Below are 19,717 nucleotides of genomic sequence, written 5' to 3' on the forward strand. Positions count from 1 at the left end.
TGGTCTGAATTTCTGTCAGTTCTCTGCTGGTGTACTGCTGCAATCATTTTTAAATTATCTTCAGCAAAATTTTACTTGCATGTGGTATTAAAGATATTGTTAGATAATTTGCAGTTCTACTGGGACTCTCTTCTTTGGAATGGGCAGAAATATTTCTCTCTTCCAGTCAGTTGGCCATGTAGCTATCTTCCTAATTTCTTGCCATAGAGGAGTGAGCACTTCCAGCATTGCATCCATTTGTTGAAACATCTTAGCTCGTATCCTATGAATTCTTGGACCTTGTTTTTTGACAATGCCTTCAGTGCAGCTTGGACTTCTTCCTTCTGACTCATAGAGACCTTTAAGGTTTCCTAGGCCATAATCTTTATGGGAGCAGATTATCAGATTTTCTCCCATGAGTAGGTCTGACCCACTGACCTTTCAGTTAACAGCCAAGCACTTAACCATTGTGCCACCAAAGTCTCCTTGATTAACTTGGTACATTGACAAATATTCTTATCTTTCCCAATCTGCTGGGTGAAAACATGGTTAATATCAGTTACATGTCTTAAGTATGAACACTGTTCACATGTGCCATTGATTTTTGATTGGGTTGTTGGTCTTTCTCTTATTTATCTGTGAGAGCTCTCTCTATGTATTAAGGATATTGCTCCTTTGTAATGTGTATTGAAAATGGTTTCTCTTGGTTTGCCATTCCAACTTTGACTTTATGACACCAGTAAAAATTTTGAATAAATGAACTGATGAATTTATTGACCATCAAATACCAACCTTGGCCTGCAAGAGCAGGACTGAGTGGGCAGTGTCACACCCCTGGACAGGGACATGAGGGAGGAAGGAATGTTGTGAATAGTGAGCCAGTTTGATAAAAAGCAAGTGGACACAAAGGTCAATTGAATATTTGTCAATTTAATCCATGCAGCTCTTTCCAGCACTCACTAGGCTGTAACCCAACTTAACATATCCAAGCCTGAACTTTGGTCTCCCTGTTATCCTATTTCTGTTTCTCCTAAGTCATGCCCATCTTGGAACCTGGCACCTCCAGTGGACTCAAGCCAGAATCCAGGGAGTCATTCTAGACACCTGTCTCACTCTTGTCTCCCACATCTAATCATCCAGCACACCCTTTGACTCAATCTTTCATATATGAAGCCTGAAGCCAACCACTTCTGCCTAGCCCTACTACCACCAGCCCAGACCAAGCCACCATCACGTCTCACTTTGGTATCCACCACAGTCTGCTAAGTGGAGGTCATGATTTCTCCCATTCTCCCTGTTCAGCACAGTGACTGCTTAGTCTTCCTTGTTAAAAGTCCTCATCAAAAAATTAGAAGTGAAGAGATTATGTAGTCCCAAAGCTTAGCACAGTGCACTCAGAATGGTACTTAGGAAAAAGCTGAATGAATTGTGTATGGAAAATTGAATGACCTACTAGTGTTTTTACTGATTTTGTTTTGCTGTTGGTTTGTAACTTTGGAAACCCCATGTGTTATAAAATAGAATTGCTCCATAGGGTTTTCTTGGCTGTAATCTTTCCAAAAGAAGCCCACCAGGTCTGTTTCTTCTAAGGTGTCGCTGGGTAAGCTTGAACCATCAATCTTTTGGTTACTGCTCAAGTGCAAAGCCACCATGGACTTTATACTGTTTTTTATAACAATTTTATTAAAACATAAAATTCCTATTTTTAAATCATAAAAAAATGCAAGTGATGCATCCTCACTGCAACCACTCAGTGGGAAAGGAAATATATAAATAAGTACCTTTCCCCTTCCCCCTAAACTATAGCCATCTCACTGGGACCATCCATGGAATTGATGCAGAGTCTGGCAGCCATGTTTCCTCCTTAGTGCAGATTGTCCCTGTTTGCCAAAAGAAGGAGAAGAAAAGATATGCAGAGATGAACAGAGATGAAAGACATGCAACAAGTTTTGCTCACTTCAAATTCTCAATTTCAGTCTTGGCTAGGTTTTGACCTTGTCACAGATCCTTCAAGCAAGGAGCCTTCCAAGATACATGAGCCAATACATGCTTTTGTTGCTGCTGGTTTCACATAAGCTAGTGTGAGTTGGGTTCCTATTTCTTGCAACCAGAAGACTCCTGGTGAATATATACAGACACACTCTCCCCTTAGACTAGAGAAGTTTCCTACACCAACCCACCCTACCCCACACATAAATGTCTCACAGACAAAAACAACCTGCCACATGAAGTCCTCCCCACCCACCCTAGCACTACTCCTGAGATGATTTCCAGAAGGATGCAAACAAATAGCCAAAGATGGTTCTCACTTAAAGTCCCATTAGAGTACTTGGAGAACTTCTAAGATGTTCTTTCCTCCCTTACTCTTAGGGTATCTGTAGACCCACCAGTTCCTTGTGTGTTGGGAAGGATCTGGGGAGGAAGCATTCTGGAGAACATAAACACAATCCACAGCACCTAGGGTTTGCCTCTGGAACCCCACTCTCTATTCTCAAGCTGCTTCTGGAGCAAGAGCAAAGCTGCAGGCACACCATCTAACTGCTTTCCATCATCTGTCTCCTGATCAGCCACAATTGAGGACCTTAGACTCCCAATGTCTCTCAAAGTCTCAAAAAAGAGCCAATTGCTATACAACTATGAGACCAGAAGAACTAGATGATGCCTGGCTACCACTGTCATCCACTTGGAAGGGATGTACGAGATCCTGCATAGAGAGGGAGAACAATGTGGAACAAAACTCAAAATCATTTGGAGGCAAAAAAAAAAAAAAAAAAGAAAAGAAGGTGGGGACCAGGTTTGCTGGTCCAATAGAGCCTGGTGAAACCACTGAGACTATGGCCCCTAGCTGCCCTTCAGGTCTGGAATTGAACCCACACCTGTGGTTTCCAGGCAAACAAAGTACAGGCAAGTGAGTTAAACATTTACCTCAAGTAGACACACACCCTGGAGAGAACAATCATGGGAGAAGGAAGGGCTGCTTATGCACAGGGAGACAGCTCAGGGCGCAGAAGAGTATGGAGGGATGGACACCGGGAAGAGGTAACTATGGGGAGGAAGTGGGAGGGGAGCTGTTGCATTGTAAATTTTGGTCAATGACATGAGACAAAGTATATGTGAACTTCTGTATGAAAAGTGAATTTACTCTGTAAATCTTCACCCAAATCAAAATAAAATAAAATAAAAAAAGAGAGCCAATTGCACATTCTGATCTTACACTGCCCAGTCATTGACAATGCCTTCTAAATTATGGGTCATCCATCATGATGGTTAATGAAATCAATTTAGAAGGTTGTGACCAGAAGTTTTCAAGTCAAAGAATCAGTGTGTGCAGACAATACGGGTAAATATAACACACGCAGCTGATAACCAAAAAATTGGAGCTTTAAGTCCACCCAGAGGCACCTCAAAAGAAAGACCTGGTAATCTTCCAAAAATTTAGTCATTTAAAACCCTATGGGGCACCGTTCTACTCTGACACACACGAGGTCACCATGAGTTGGAATCAATTCAATGGCAACTGGTTTCTTAACTGGTTTTTAAACTTTTCCTTCAAGTAGGTACAAATGCATTCTCACACACATAGAAGCACATGTGTGTGGAGTCCCTGAATGGTGAAAATGGTTAATGTGCTGGGTTGCCAGGAAAGAGATTGGAAGTTCAAGTCCACCTGGCGGCACCCTGGAAGAAAGGCCTGGGATTTACTTCCGGAAATCCTATGGAGCTTAGTTCCACTCTGATATACATGGGGTCACCATGAGTCAGAATCAACTCAACAGCAACTGGGACTGGTATGGAGTGTGTACTGGGTTGCTGTGAGTCAGTCATGACATTTGAGTCAATGCCATAGAGTTTATTGCTTTTCCTTTACTGCTCCCCACTTGCGCTCATTCATTTCAGTTTATCAGTTATAGCTAGGGCCAGCACACTTTTTCTGCAAAGGGTGATGCAGTAAATAGTTACAGTCTCTGACACAAGTCCTCAGCTTTGTCATTGGAGCACAAAAACATCATAGATGATATGTAAACAAATGGGCATGGCTGGATTTGGCCCAGCGGCCATAGTGGTGACCCCTGATTTAATCTCCTCTGTGCCACCCACCATAGGTAAATCCAAACTGCTCTCTCCTGAGCACTCGACACAAAAATGTAAGCAGACTTTTTGTTGTGAAAAATATATTTTGTGAAAATATGAATTGTGTGAATTTGAAAGAGTACAATATAAAATAAAGCAATAGACATCTTGATTTTTGCTTTTTGTGCAAATTTTGAAATTAATCCTCATCCCCCTTCCCCCCTAAAAAAAACAGGTTCTCAAAAGTCTGTTTTCTCACCTATATAATGTGGGGTCATAATAGTTTCTTCTCCATAGGATGGTGAGAAATAAGATCATCTATGTAAAGATACTTGACAGGTGGAAAGTGCTTGGGGAATGTTAGGTTTTCTCAGAAACATTATCAGTAATTGATTGGTTATTGTGCCCTAGACATAAGGGAAGTGTCTTGTGGGATGAGTACTGGCCAACCTGGAGACTTTGAAGCATGTGGGCATCTTGGAAGCAAAGATAGTCTCCAAAAGCAACTTACAAAATGCTACCCTTGGCTGTGCTGGAAATAAAAATTCCATCTCCCACAATTGTATCCCTACAGTCTCACATTCTCAGGGTTACACTGTGTGATAACTCTGATAACGTAAAAGATATAAACCAGCACCATGTAGAACTTTCCATAACAATGGCAATGTTATATATCTGCACTATCTAGTACGATGTCCACTAGCCACACCTGGCCACTGAGCACTGAAATGTGGCTGGTGCACCTGAGAAAGTGAATACAAGTTTTAATGTTGATTAATTTAAAAATAGCCTTGTAGAGTTAGTGGCTACTGTCTTGGACAGCACAGCAAACTATACCTGGATTCCTTCTCAGATTCAATTACTCATAGGAATTTTACCTAACACAGCAGCACTGTGACAATTGGTGCCAGATAATTCTTTGTTGAGGGGCTGTCCTGGGCCTTGTACGATGTTTTGAAACATCCTTAGGCTCTGCCAATTAGATGCCACCACCCAGTTAGGACAACCAAAAATGTCCCCAGACATTACCCAATGTATCAGGTGGGAGATGGGTAGAACTACCCATTTAACCTCTCTTAGCCCTGGTACTATTATTTTCACAATGCACTGCTTCCCATGTGAGGTTGTGAAGTGTGAAGTGCAATCACTTTGACTGAGGATGGCTTATCTCTTATATAATGCTGAATAAACTGTTATCATTGCTTGTCATAACAGAAAACAAGGAGAAAGATTTGACAGAAAACTTCTGACAAAAAATGAAGGGAATATCCCCTAACATGTTTTCCCTCCATTTTGGCTTCTCTGATGATTACAAAGGGTGTATTCCAGCTCATGGCTCTTTCACACACCATGAGTTTATTGGCCCTTTGTAGCATGTATTTTCTGGTGGAGTATCAGGGAAATGACCTTCCTGAAGGCTTTCCCCCTTTTGGTTCATGGCTACAGTTTCTTCTAAGTGTAGATTCTATGGTGGTTATTAAGGGTTGAGCTATCCATCAGTGAAGCCTTTCCCACACTCAGTGTACACATGGCTTCTCTCCACTACGCATTCTCTGGTGTCTTTGAAAGCTTGACTTACACAAGAAGACTGCTTTGCATTCCTTACACCAATAAACATAATCCTCACCACAGCTTTTCTGATGCTTTAGAAGGGCTGCCTTATTGGTGAAAGCTTTTCCACATTCCTCATGAGTTCCTGGCAGGTGAATTCTCTTGCGTTCTGAAAGGTGGAAACCATTTCAGAAGTTTTTCCCTTTTTTTTTTTTTTTTTTTTTTACACTAGTAGGACTTCTCTCAGTAAATTTGGTAATGCTCTGAAAGGTGGGAATTGTATCTGAAAGCTTTCCCACATACTTTACAGTGGTAGGGCTTCTCACCAGTGTGAAATCTTTTATGCTCCATCAGGATGAGCTGTGGCTGAAGGATTTCTCACACTAACTACACTAATTGTGTTTTTTTTCCAATGTAAACTCTTCGATGACCAGTAAGCTTTGTGCTCTGCTTACTGGTAAGCTTAGCTGGGCAGCTGGTAGTAGTCATTCCCTATAATGACTGGCAGTTGGAATTCAGACCTTGGCAGTTATAACTGGTAGATTGGGCTGGAGTGCTGCTGATGGAAGTCAAGTTCCTGAGGGACCCTATAATGACTGGCAGTTGGAATTCGGACCTTGGCAGTTACAACTGGTAGATTGGACTGAAGCACTGCTGGTGAAAGTCAAGTTCCTGAGGGAAAAGAAATCACCCAAACTTCCCTGAGGGTATACCTACGAATCTCCTGGGAAGATTCGCTCCTCCCCTTGCTCCGGTTTTGTGTCTTGGATCATCCTCATCTCACCCCTGGATTTGGGACAGCAGCCGTCATCTAATCTGCTGATCGTGGTTCATCAAACCCTGAGAGTTGGGAGGATCCGCCAGACCTACTCATGGACCCGGGACTCGCCAGCCTGCCAGCCTCCACCACTACTACGTGAGACGAACCCTTGGGTGTCTGTGAGTTCTGTGAGGCGTTACAGCGAAATTCAGAACCCTAAGACTGGGAAAATTACTGGGAGGAGGAGGAGGAGGAGTTAATGTCTGAAATGATGGAGTGGCATGGTAGTTTGAACATTTGGGACATTCTTGACCTCCACCTCATGGGGACTAGCCTCGTGCTGATCTTTCTAGGACAAATTGTTCAAGCAGTTATATTGTGTTACAGTTGTTGACGTGTGACTCAAGTGTCTCTCCAAGACCACAAACTCATGCCTTTTCTTACTATGGAGGAATGGCAGGGACAGGCACCCCCCCCGCCCCCCGTCTGATGCCCTCTCTCCTCTTCATGGATCCATCTCCCACCTGTCCCCTCCTGGGGCAGACTAACCTCTCAGTGCTGGTGCCCATCTTGACTTGGAGCTGAACGCTGATGGGTGGAATTCAAACTCCTACCCCAGAGCTCCTGAGCACTCACGGCCAAACTACAAGTCCCAGAATGCACTGTACCGCACCACATCCACTGCCTCGCGTCCATCAAGAGGCCTAAGGCTGTGCTTTTTGTGGTATCTTCTGGGAAGTGTAGTCCCAAGACAGGGGGCAGCGCAGTGTTGTCCTCCTGGGGCCCAGAGGGGGCAGAGGTCGTACAGAGTGGCGGGGTGAGATGCCCTATTCCCCCCACCACACACAGACACACACTGGACCCCTGCAGAGGGAGGAACAGGTGGACATTGCCTTACCAGGTGGACCAAGCACAGAGAGACCACTGTGCTGCAAAACTTGAACATCTCTTTGCAGCCCTGTAGCTGGGACCAAGGCACACCCCATGAAAAGCAAAGAAGAAAAACTACCTTGAACAATCACAACTTTGTGCTGCTTTTATGTGAGAGAAAAATACTTTTCAAATAGTTTATCTTTTCTATTAGAAAGGTTTGAACTCTGGATAGTTGATGATATTAAGGAATTATTTTATATTGTCTAAATGGCAATTGGGGGCTTTTCTTTTTTTTTCTTTTTCCTTTAGTGGTGAAAACATACACAAGACATTCGCCAACATAATTTCCCCATTTACAGCTCAGGGACATTGATGATATTTTTTTATGTTGTCCCACCATTGTTGCTACCCTTTTCCAAGGGGGATTTATTTTTAAGAGTCTTTATCTTTTAAAGAGTGTGTGAGTGTTAGCACTGAGCCATCAACCATAGGTTGGCAGTGCTTCAGAAGGAAGGTCTGGCCTGGTGATCTACTTCTTAAAAATCAGTCATTGAAAACCCTACGGTTATACTCTGGTGCACACAGGGACTGCATGAGTTGGAATCCACTGGATGGCAACTGGTTTACCTTTCACAAATACATATTGAAGTTGTGTGGATGAAAAGATAAAAGACCAGAACTTTGCTTCAAAATTACCCACTGGAGATGGGTAGGAGAGAGCAGGGAGTGAGGGCATGGCTGAGGCTTCAGCAGCGTGTAATAACACACTGTTCAAGTTGAATGTTGACTGTTTGCTGGTTAATACTTTGTCCACACAACCATTTTCTGTAATCTGTACAAAGCTGGATCTCCAGGTCTTTCTTCTGTGGTGCCACTGGGTGGTACAAACCACCACCAATTTCACTGTACACACACACCCAAACCCATACCCAACCCTCCCCTCCCTCCCCTCCTTCTTCACCCAGGAGATAGCTTGGGGGAAAGAGCCAACGGGCATGGTGACTTCTGACTGGCTACAGAGAAACTCTGTCCCTAACGTTTTTTCCATTTTGAGCTCTCTGCTTCTGACTTTGAAAACCTTAGAGGCAGAGATAACCCCATTCCCAAGGTTATTATGACTCCCAGATGCAGGAGTGATAATGATTTTTTCCCTGGGACAGGACCTCTGGGTCCTGAGATGGCCTAAAGGTCTCCCCCACTGCTCACTGGAGACTTGGAGAACCCAGAGAACCAGACCCCAAGATGTTATGGGGGTGGGAAACACAGGTCCCATGGCACACGTGCAGTACCACATCATCTATGCGCAGCTTGAGGCCCCAAGACCTGAAGTTTCCAGAACTGTGAGGAACTATGGGGCATCATACCCCAGACTGTGTGCCAGAACCTTCCCTAGCATCTGATGGCTTGCTTCCTACATCGTCACTGAATCAGAAGTCATGTCAACGGCAGCCTCACCCACCAACGTCCTCCTCAACGTTCTCTTGCTTAGCAGGGACAGCTGCCTGGGTTGAGACATGTGAAGTGTGCCACTGAAGCTTCCTTAACGCTTGTTAAGGACTGTGTACCGCTTTACCCCCGAAAAATACGCCCAACTCCTAAGCCCAGATCCTGTGGCTGTAACCTTTCGTGTAGGTGGGGCCTTTCGAGCGTCTTTCTAAGACCCCGCCATTCTGGTTGCCAAGATCCTGTTTCCCTAATAGCACCCCAGCTTTTCACTTTAGGAAATGGGCAAGGCTATGGCTTCGGCTGATATGGGCTGGTGACCTGCAGGGTCAAGCTGTGTGCAGCAACCCTCCTGTACCAGGAACCAAGCTTGCCTCTGCTCTGTGGCTGCCTCTCCTTCTAGGTCTGTCTATCACTATACCCAGCCCAACCGACATGACTACCCAGCTGGCCCTTGTTCAGCTGAGGTCAGGGAGGGGCTTTCAGGGAATAAACATGGCAACAGGGGAACAGTGACCCTTCGAATGGGGTGTGGGTGGAGGGAGTTACTTCCCAAGAGCACCAAGGGCCCAGAGGGTAACCCCAACCACACCTGCCTCATTCCCATCTGCTAGGACATTCTGCAGTATAAACCCCACTGCCACTGAGTACAAAAAGAGCTCCAGTGGTGCAGTGGTTAAAGCCTCCAGCTGCTAGCCAAAAGGTCAGCGGTTTGAACCCACCCGCTGCTCCACGGGAGAAAGATGCTTCTGTAAAGAATGACAGCCATAGAAACTCTATAGACTGTCCTATTCTACTGTCCTCTAGGGGTACTATGAGTTGGAGTCAACTCAGTGGCAGTGGGTTTGGCTTTGAGTTTTAGTCTGTATGACAGAATCTCTTATTTCCCATAAAACATGCAGACTTGAGTAACAGAAATATACTTGTCATTATTATCAAGTTTAAAGACAGTACTGGAACATATGGTTTTAATTTTAAAATGGAGTTTGAAATGTTGGAAGATTCCTTAAAACTAATTGTTGAAATATGCGACCTTTTTAAATATAGTAATGTTTACAATCAAGTGACAAAGACTGAGACGGCACTAAGTTTGGGAATCTCAACAACAACTAAAATCCTGAACAACCCCACAACAATCAAAATGGGAAAGAGACTGAGAACCATCTTATTTTGAACTTTATTTTCACTATTGACACTTTTACAGATAGAATGACCACAACTGTATTAACAAATCGAAAACATGTGCTCAGAAACAAAACGGAGAAACAGAGGAAGATGTCCACACACAGTCTTTGGATGGTGAAAACACAGGTGAGTTTCTCTCCTACATCTCTGCAGCTTCAAAGTTGCTCTAATGAACAAGTCCTGCGCTTACAATGGAAATGCATGTAACCAGGATGGGTGACCAAAATACTGGCATAAAGACCAGTTCAAGGAAATGAGACAAAATATTGAACTGTAATCCCACAACGACCACACAACTATTTTTTAAACTGTTTTTTCTATTTCTTCCCATCTTTGGCTGTCCTCTGCATACGTATATACTCACCCTCATGACCACTGACTGGTACACAGAAAAAAGATGACTCGATCAAGATGTTAACAGCAGCTGTTGTTGGGTGTTGGGAATATGAGTAATTTTTTTCTTCTACTTTACAGAATTTTCTGAAGTTTTCTTAGTATGTATTACACTTGTAATGGAAAAATACATACATAAAACTTTATTACCAAGACACCAAAGACCATTCAAGGAATTTGAGACAAAATATTGAACCCTAATCCCACGAGAATACCAGTTTGTTTTCCATGTTTGTTTTCATTTTCAACTCCAAGCGTACATATTTAACACTGTTATAATGGCAAGTGTGTGTACTCAGACAAGATGGCAACAGCAGTGGGGTGTTGCGGATACGGGCAATTTTTCTCATTTACTTTTTTTTCTCATTTTTTTTCTCTCTGGATACGTATTATGCTTGTAACAGAAACACTCATAATAAACTTTATCTGAACACTACAATACGGAACATTTGAACAAATTAAGATAAAAAGACTTAACCTTAATTCCACAAAGGTAGTGTAACAACTATTTTGACTATACATTTTGACACAGTGAGAACCATAAACCTGTGCAAAGAAACAAGAAAACCAAGGAACTGAACAGCATACCTATCGATGGACGGTGCAACATGGGCTGGTTTGTTTCCTCCATTTTTCTGTATTTTCCAAATGTGTGATAATGAGTTCAAATTATGTTCACAATGGCAACAGGACCTTTTAGTAACACTATACTGAAGAATACTGAAGGGATTTAAGAAAACAGTGCTCTACTGTAAGCCCACAAGACTACCACCACAGCTTGGACTATAAGCACACGCTGAACAGTGATAACTGTAGTATAAACGTGATTTTGTGTCCTGCATCTTCCACTTGGTGTTCTGTGACACGCTGCTGCCACGTAACCTCTCACGATCACCAACTGTAACAGCTGCTTCAAACTCCAGAGTGCACGTTCCAGAGGCACGACTCAATCTCTCCCTACCATCTGGCATCTAAGTTGGTCCTAACCTCTAACCAATGGACCCCTGCACATTTGGCAAGTTGGTTTTTGCAGGGTTTTATCGATGAACACTGTGGACCATTAATAAGCCCACCCAGCCCACACAACGGCGCGCACCCAGAGCCCTGCTGGGAGGGTCCCCTCTGCTACGGCACCTCTCTCTGCTTCATGTCCCCATGTCCGCGGTAGGACTGTTCCTACCCTTCCCACCAGTCCAGGAGGCTCGCTCAGCCCCTTCCCCCGAACCTGGCCTTTCCTTCCAGTCCCTGCTTGCCTCCCTCCTGGGTGTGGTGACCGACCAGGACCCCCTCTTTGGCTTATGCACTTCTGCTTCTGGCTCATGGCTCTGCCACCTCACTAGGCTGTGGCGTTTCCTGCAGTGCCACCGTGTTCTCCACAAGCCACAAGAGTGCACACCCAGCAGAAAGCGGATTTGAATTCTGTTTGCTCAAAACACCTGCTCTTCTCTTTTGCTCACTTAAATACAGATCCACTTTTTTTTTTAATGTTTTTTTATTTTACCTTTTTTTTTCCCAGCCTACTCAAGGCCTCAAAATTTCTTAATATAGTCATTGGGGAGGAGAGGGGAGTCAGGGGACGCAGATGGACCACAGACAAGGACAGGCAAAGCCTCCAGCTGTGAGACCAAACTGTGACGAAGTGAGAAACCAAACACAACACTCTGAGGGTGAGCGCAGAACCCCTCAGAAGGACCACAAGGGGAAGCAACAGACAGCTGGCAAAACAAATTAAGGCTGCGAGGCTGCTAGGAACCTGAGTCCACATTTAGCTTGGGCAAAGAAAGTCAAGAAAGGCAGATGCAGGGTTAGAGGATCAGATGATGAAGGAGGAAGTCCAATGACAGAAAGACCAAAGGATACCAGCCCCAAGGGCCCAGGGCGCAAGCAGATGGCGGCAGGCACATACTGACAATGCGGGGCGAAGGAGCCGCATCAGCAATGTCTCACTTAAGGCAGGAAGCACACAGGGAACAGGAGTCCCCTGCCTGCGTCCCTTTTCAAAACACGACCACCTCTGCCCAGGTGTCCAAGCTTCCGTAGGCGAGGCCGCAACCCACTGCTTAAAGACAAAGATGTAAGGTTCACCAGGCAACGCTTCAAAGTTTGGAAACTCAGTAATGAACACATTAGTGAGTTGCTTTGAAAAAAAGAGCAAGAAAGCAACTTTTTAGTATTTTGTATGAGTGCCACCATGAGGTCCAAGGTGGCAACTGACTGATTTAGATCATGAAAGGCCCGTCCGGGAATTGTCAAGGCTGGCGTGGTGTTAGTTTCCCGACCGGGAGCAGGCGACGGAAGTGGCTGCCGATGGAAGCTACGAGAGCTTCTCCTCCTGACCAGCCACGCGTGGGCCCCAGTTCCTCTCTCAGACCTACACCCACACGGGAATTCTCGAGTCAGAGCAGAACAGGCCCAACTGCCCCACAGGGATGCTGACGGGGTTCACGTCATCGACAACCCATCTCAGGATCCAAGGTCCTTACAAATCCCATCTCCCTGTCGCTCTCTCCCGGCCCCCACGTCGGGGAGTACTGAGCAAGAGGCCTCCACACCACAGGCCGTGACGGGTCTTCATGTGGAATCCCGACAGACGTGACGGCTGTCGTGCTGATCTGCTATATATACATCTACAGACACACATCGAGGTCACAGGAGTGTCACTGGCGGGCAAGTGGGACAAGTTCTGGAGCCTCAGAAGGGGGCTCCCCAGTGTGATTCCTCGGGTGACAGTGAGACGTGCGTTTCACCCTCCCCACGTGCACACACTGAGGACAGACGGGAGGGGTGAGGTGGGGGGAGTCTCGTCAGTTTCTCCTCAGTATGGGTTCCTTGAGGTTCAAGAAGGTGCAGACACAGCAAGGCAGTTTCCTACTGGCGCTGTCCTGGGTTTGTCGGAATCATATGCTGTTTACCAAAGGCCAAGTCCTAATGGAAGGTTTTCTGCATTTTACCTTGGATGTCCTCAGCCGTTGTGGGAATTCTGGTGTCGGGCCAGGGATAGGCGGTCGCTGAAGAGCTGCCCGCAGATGCCACATCTGAAGTACTTCTTGTTGGGCCTATTGCCGGCACTGGCGTGCTGGGTGTAACGCGAGCTCTCGCCATAGACGCGTCCTGGCTTATACATGATCACTCGGGCACGGCTCTTCAGATACTCCCTGCAGGCCGACTCTGAAATAAGGGTTTTGGCGCAGGCCTGGCAGTCGCAGTACGGTTCTTCGACCTGGATCTCCTGGTCTCTGCCCTCCTCTTCCAGGGCTTCGGTCTCCGTGTCGACAGGCTCCTCGGCGTCTCCCTCGGGCCCCTCGGCTCGCTCCTCTGGGTCTTCGGTCCCCGCACCGTCGGGCTCCTCGGCATCTCCACTGGGCCGTGTGGCCTCCCCACTGCACTCGGTGGCCTCTCTGTCGAGCCTCTCAGCCTCCCCACTGCACTCAGTGGCCTCTCTGTTGAGCCTCTCAGCCTCCCCGTTGGGCTCGGTGGCCTCCCCTTCGGGCTCGGCAGCTTCCACCCTGGACCCCTGAATCCGTAGCACTTCTTGGGGGATGACGACGTTAGCTTCGGCCTCCTGGGCTGCCTCTTCCAGGTGGAGCTGCTGGTGTTTCACTAGGATCGTACTATGAATGAAGGACTTCCCACAGTCCTTACACTCGTAGAAGGGTGAGTCTGGGTTGGGAAGCTCCGAACCGAATGAGGTATGGACAAACATGGCCCCGTAGTCAAAGGGCCTGTCTTTCTCATGGACCCTCATGTGATCCCTGAGGTCTGGGTGTCTGAGGAAGGACTCTCCACATGTCTCACATGCATAGCTCTTTTCTTCAGTTTGACTTCTCTGGAACTCGGTGAGAGTGAGGCCTGGGACAATCGTGTCCTCGCATACCTTGCCCCTGTCCAGCACATCCTCTCCAGTGTGAATCTTCATGTGCTCGTGAAGGACAGAGATGTGGATGAAATCCTGTCCACACACCTGGCACCGGAGGGTTTTCAAGCTGGACGGCCCCTTCCTTGAGGACCGCCGTCCCCTCTGCGTGGGAAGTGTCAGACGTCGCATCCAAGCCTCGTTGTCCTGCCTGCTGAAGAAGAACGGCTCCCTCTCGTGCAGCTTCTGGTGCTCAAAAAGGAACATGTCACTGACAAAAGACTGCCCGCATTGCAGGCACTCGTAGAGCTTGTCTCCAGAGCCACTTTGCTGAGAGTTACCAAAGGAACAGGTCTGGATCACCGAAGGCCCGCACACGCGGCTGTCTATGAGACACTCCCGGCCATGAACTTGCCGATGATCCCCAAGGTCGCTCCAGTTGGCAAAGCCCAGCCCACAGTCCTTGCACTCATAGATGGTGTCATCCACCTCGTTCTCCTGAGGTGCATCAAGGCCGACGCCCCGAATGACAGAGCTTCCGAAGGGCATCCTGCTGTGGACCCGCTCCCGGCCATAGATCTTTTGATGGCGGCTGAGGGCATCGCTGGTGGCGAAGCACTTCCCACACTGCCTGCACTCATGGCGCTCGCCCTCCTCAGCAGGGCTGGTCTGGGTGCCCACCAGGGCCAGGCTGCGGATGACTGACCTCTCGTAGGCCTTGCTTCCGGAGGGCTCCTCCCAGCCACGAACATTCTGGTGTTCACTGAGGTCGGAGTTGTGAGTGAAGGACACCCCTCGCTCCCTGTACTTAGAGACACTCTCTCGAGTCCCGTTGTCCTGTGGTTCCCCAAAAACGGGGGAATGGATCACAGAGGTCGCCGTGTCCCTGCATTCAATGTACTTCTTTTTCTCACGGGCCTTGTGATACTCGCGGACCTGGGAATCAGGGGGAGTGGGGTCACCCTTCTTCTTTAGCTCACTGGGCCCCTCTCCAGCAGGAAGCCTTGGAGGTCTGGCGTAGGACACGCTGTGTATGACAGTGTATTTGTTATACTTGGCCTCTTCAAAAGGGCTCCCTCTGGCCTGCACCAGCTGCCGCTCGGCAGGGTCTGAGATATGAACAGAGGGCTCCCCCCCGTCATTGCAGGTGGCAGGTCCGTCCCCAGTGTGACGTCTGGGAGTCTCGGCAGCGGCTCGGCTCTGGATGACAGACCTCCCACACACCTTCACATCACAGGCGCTCTCGCCGGCATGGGCTCTCGGGCACGCGATGGCCTCCACGCTCTGGACGGGAGACTGGGCTGTCACCGTCGGCGGACTGAGCTCTGCAGCACTGTGGCTTTTCTGGGGGTCAGTAAAGGCCAACCTGTGAATAACGGATCCCTCGCACCGGCTCCCTTCCCAGACGCTCTCTTTAGCGGGGCACCTCTGCCGCTGCTCCTCGGGGCTGGTGCTAATGGTCAGTGCCCTCTGCACCTCCTCACTGGCAGAGGGCCTCGTTATGGTGTGACTTTTCTGGGGCTCAGAACAGGGTGCACTATGAATGACAGAGCTCACGAATCCCCTGCCCTCACAGAGATTCTTTCGAGAGCGGATCCACAGGCGCTCGCTGAGGCCTGAGCTTGGGGTAGAAGCATTCCCACTATCCTTAAATTCATGGAACTGCTCCTGAGTGTGAGCTTTCTGCTGCCTGTGAAAGGACTGGCCGGGAAGAAAGGTGGTCTTACACACTCCACCCTGATTCTCAAATAGAGTTCCTGTCACACGAGTGTTCTGGTGCTCAACCAGGGGAGAGCCGTGCAGGCCAGTCTCCGCACACGCTCTCCCTTTACCGCACACTTTCTGAAACACACGAAGGGCTGAGCTGGGGTGGTCGTGGTCTGTGCTGTCACTCCCGTGGGTGTTCTGGTGGTCGACCAGGGCAGAGCTGTGCAGGAAGGTCTCCTTGCACACCCGACACTCGTAGAACTTCTCTTTACTGTACATTTTCTGGAGCTCATTAAAGGTCGGGCTGGGCAGGAAGGCCTCCTGGAACTCCTGATCCTGAGTGTCCGTGAGATGGTCTCTCACATGGCCTCTGCGGCGCTCGGCTAGAGGGGCACTCGCCCTGAGAGCCTCCCCCGACGCCTTGCACTCGGGGCGCCTGCCCTGGGCCCGGCCTCTCTGAACCTCACTAACGGCTACACTGTGGATGAAGGACTCGCCGTACTCGTACAGACTCTCCCGCGTGTGCATGATCTGGTGCTCCACGAACTCGGAAATCACGCTGAAGGGCCGTGCGCACTCATCACACACGTACGGCGCGGCCCCCAAGGCAGCCAGAGGCCACACGGCGGGGGACTGCAGGCTGAGGCCGCTCTTCCCCGCCACTCGCCTGCTCTTGCTGCGCTCCCAGGACTTCTTTCTCACACAGCCTCTCTGATTGTGAGCCAAGCCCTTCCCTGCGTCTGACTGATAGCGTCTCTTTCTTCTGAGGGCTTGCTTTCTGGACGTGAGGTCACAGCTGGGGTTGACGCCTCCCCCAAGCACGCGCCCCTCGCAGCCCCGCTCCTGAATTACCGATTCCCTCTGGCTGAGGGAGACGTCTGTCCAGCCAGTGGTCATCCTGGGGAACCTCGGAGGCTGGTCGCTGGTGTCCCTAGCCCTTTCCGACTCGGAGCTGCACGAGACATCCCTGATGAACTTCTCCATGATCAGTCCATGGGAGGCCACATCTCCACATATGCCCCGCCGACGGCTTGGCCTCTTAGCCTCAGGCATGGTTCTCAAACCTGAAAGGGAACCCCGGTGTAAACACTCCTGGCACCTCTGATTCTACAGGGAACGGGGGGCTGTAAAGGACACCCCACAGCCACTTCTACAGGGAATGAGGGGCTGTAAACGACATCCTTGCAGCTGCATCTACAAGAAATGGGGGCTATAAGGGAAGCCCCCACAGCCATTTCTACAGGAAACAGGGCTGTAAGGGAAGCCCCTGCAGCTGCTTCTATGAGAAATGGGAGGGTGTAAGGGTGCCCCCCTCTGAGAGGGTGCTGCTACCCCTCACTGGCTGCTGTGCCCATCTGCGTTGTCCTCACCTCGACTGGGGCTTGGGTGGGCACTTCTCTTGGACCTTGATGAGTGGCCCTGTGTCAGATGGGTGTGTCTGTCGTCCTCGGCAAGCCGGACCCCTGTGTGCAAGGAGACAAGGGCTCACGTTGGAGGCTGGGGACCAAGGGCCATCCCAGGATTCTGCCTTCCCTGCAGCACTGGGAGGAGGCAGCCCACAGCCAGTTCTCTGGGCAGCTGTGACCTGCTTTCTCCCTTCCTGTCTGTCTGTCCCCGAGCCCACGCTGAGTTCTCGTGGATCCTCCTGCCTGCAGAGGCCTTGGACGCAAAGACGTCCTTTGTCGTTGCCACCCCTCATTAACCACTCAGCAATCCCGACGTCTCCTTGTCATGGGCCCCTACCTGCCCTTTCTCCACCACTCTCCAAACCCAGGGTGCCTCGGTCCAAGCTGACACCCTCACCACAGACCCTCGCCACAGATCTCTCCCCCAAGCACCAGGCCTGTGCCCCCTGCTCCCTAAGAACGTAACCTAGGTGCCTTCTAGGAGAAGCCAGACCCGGTGTCCACGTCGGGACCCGTGACCCCATCCCAAAGTACACTCAAAACCCTCCACCGCCCCCACGCCGGCAGAGGCCCCTCCTCCTGGCCCTGGACAGTATTCCCCAGAAGCCGCAGGTCTCTCGGACACACAGCCCCGGCCTTCACAGCTCCGAGACCCCAAATGCGCAGACGCAGGCCCCTGCAGCCCCTGCAGGACCCCTGGCGGCGCAGCAGCGAAGCGCAGCTCCGTGGGAGGGGGACCTGCCTGTTTGCTCCCATGCCGACGGCGGCTCAGGAAGCCCGACGGGGCGGCTCTGCGCGCTGCCCTGGGGCTGCCTCGAGTCACAACGGCCTCCACGGCACCCATCAGAGCGACCGAGCATCCCGCAAGCTAGAGGAGCAGGGCCCAGAGCCGAGCGACAGACGGGCTCGGGTGAGGGGGCGCAGCAACTCACCCAGGGACAGCAGCTCCCTGTAGTTCTCCATGTTGTCCCGGATCGGGTTTGGAGGCTTCCCGTCCTCAGTGAGGCCCACCACGTCCTGACAGGACTCCACATCCTAAAGGGGAAGCAAAGCTGCCGGGGGACCCGTGCCCACCAGGTCCCAGGAGGCACACGGCGCTGGCCACCGGCAGTGCACTCACAGCACTCGGGCTCCGAGGGACCCCCGTGCGCCCAACGAGGGAGGGGCTGGGGGGACCCCCCGGGTGCGCCCTCTGAGGAGGCCCAGAAGGTGCATAAGCATCTCCCTCGTGCCATCTGTACTTGGTTGAGGGAAAAGATTCGTGGGACAGTGGGACGGTGTCATGAGGAAGCCGGTTGCGCAAAATAAGGCTAACAGCGCTTCAGCTGAGGGGCAGTGCGGGCCGGGCTGCAGCGTGTGGGAAGGTTTCCGCGGAGCCTGGGGGCCTGGAGTGCGAGGGAAGGTGTGCATATGCAGAGTCTGACGGGACTCGATATGAATGCCCCCGAGGAGGCAGAAATGGCAGAGAAGACGTGTGCTGGGAGCGTGGTTTCCACGCCCGCCCGACCCCTCTGTGCCCCAGGCCGCACCATCGCCCACCAAGGCCACAGCTCCCAACAGCCCAGGAGGGCCTGCGTTCTATGGACTTGGATTTTAAACCCCTGTAACTCTCTGACGGGAGTTCTGGTGGCACGGTGCCTAAGGCATCTGACTGCTAACCAAAAGGCTGGCGAACCCACTAGCCACCTCTCGGAAGGAAGGCTGGAAAACCCAAGGAGGGGTCGCTATGAGTTGGGTCCAACTCCACGGCAGCATTCGCACCCAGCACCTGAGCCAGCTTGAACATCACCGAGACACCGAGCGCACAGCTGCACCCATCAAGCCAACAAGGCCCACGGACCCCAGAGCTTGACTCTGCTGGCCAAATACTCCTGTGTAACAGCCACACGCATGAAGGGCTCATCTAACAGCTGAGCCGAACCACAAACTCCATGCGGTTCACACTCCAGCAGCTAGGAAAACTAGCAGGATGACATACCTGCAGCATCCTGGTGAGCAAAAGCAGGTGGAGAGGTGGTCCTGGTCTGATCGGTGCTGTACTGGCTAGGCTACCCTGCAACCCTGCACTTCTCGCAGCCTCCATGATGCTGACAGCTGCCTGAGCACCTGCTACGGAGGGCAGGGGGCCCTGCACTAGCTGCACGGCCTTGGCAGTTCTTCCTGAGCCCCAGGTCTGTCTGATGCGCCATGACCTGCCTGGGTGTGGGGGAGGCCTTTCTGCAACACAAGGCCACACTTAAATATCCATGCCAATTGAAGAAAATACAGCTGGTTTGGTGTTAAATCCTACTGCTGGAACATATTAGAGCCATGATCCCATAAAGCCACTGCCGTGGAGTCCATTCTGACCCACAGCGCTCCTAGAGGACTGAGTGGAACTGCCCACAGGGTCTCCCAGGCTGTCAATCTTCACAGAAGCAAAGCCCAAACCACACCCACTGCCATGGAGTCCATTCTGACCCACAGCGCCCCTAGAGGACAGAGTGGAACTGCCCA

The 19,717-nt window shown here is 50.0% G+C and overlaps 2 protein-coding genes across 2 annotated transcripts in view; one reads left to right on the plus strand and one right to left on the minus strand.

Annotated features, from left to right (window-relative positions):
* LOC103210421 overlaps nucleotides 1-19,717 on the plus strand; it is a 606,668-nt gene that overhangs the window by 230,449 nt on the left and 356,502 nt on the right.
* PEG3 (paternally expressed 3) overlaps nucleotides 13,218-19,717 on the minus strand; it is a 14,270-nt gene continuing 7,770 nt past the window's right edge. Inside the window, exons 4-6 of the mRNA XM_042783041.1 lie at nucleotides 18,154-18,256; nucleotides 17,186-17,278; nucleotides 13,218-16,879 (exon numbers count right to left, since the gene is read on the minus strand). Coding sequence (XP_042638975.1) covers nucleotides 13,218-16,879; nucleotides 17,186-17,278; nucleotides 18,154-18,256 — 3,858 coding nt within the window. The remainder of the gene's footprint in view (nucleotides 16,880-17,185; nucleotides 17,279-18,153; nucleotides 18,257-19,717) is intronic.

Source organism: Orycteropus afer, unplaced genomic scaffold, assembly GCF_000298275.1.
Source record: "Orycteropus afer afer isolate SDZICR_OR568_19922 unplaced genomic scaffold, OryAfe1.0 scaffold00610, whole genome shotgun sequence".
In the NCBI taxonomy this organism is placed as follows: domain Eukaryota; kingdom Metazoa; phylum Chordata; class Mammalia; order Tubulidentata; family Orycteropodidae; genus Orycteropus; species Orycteropus afer.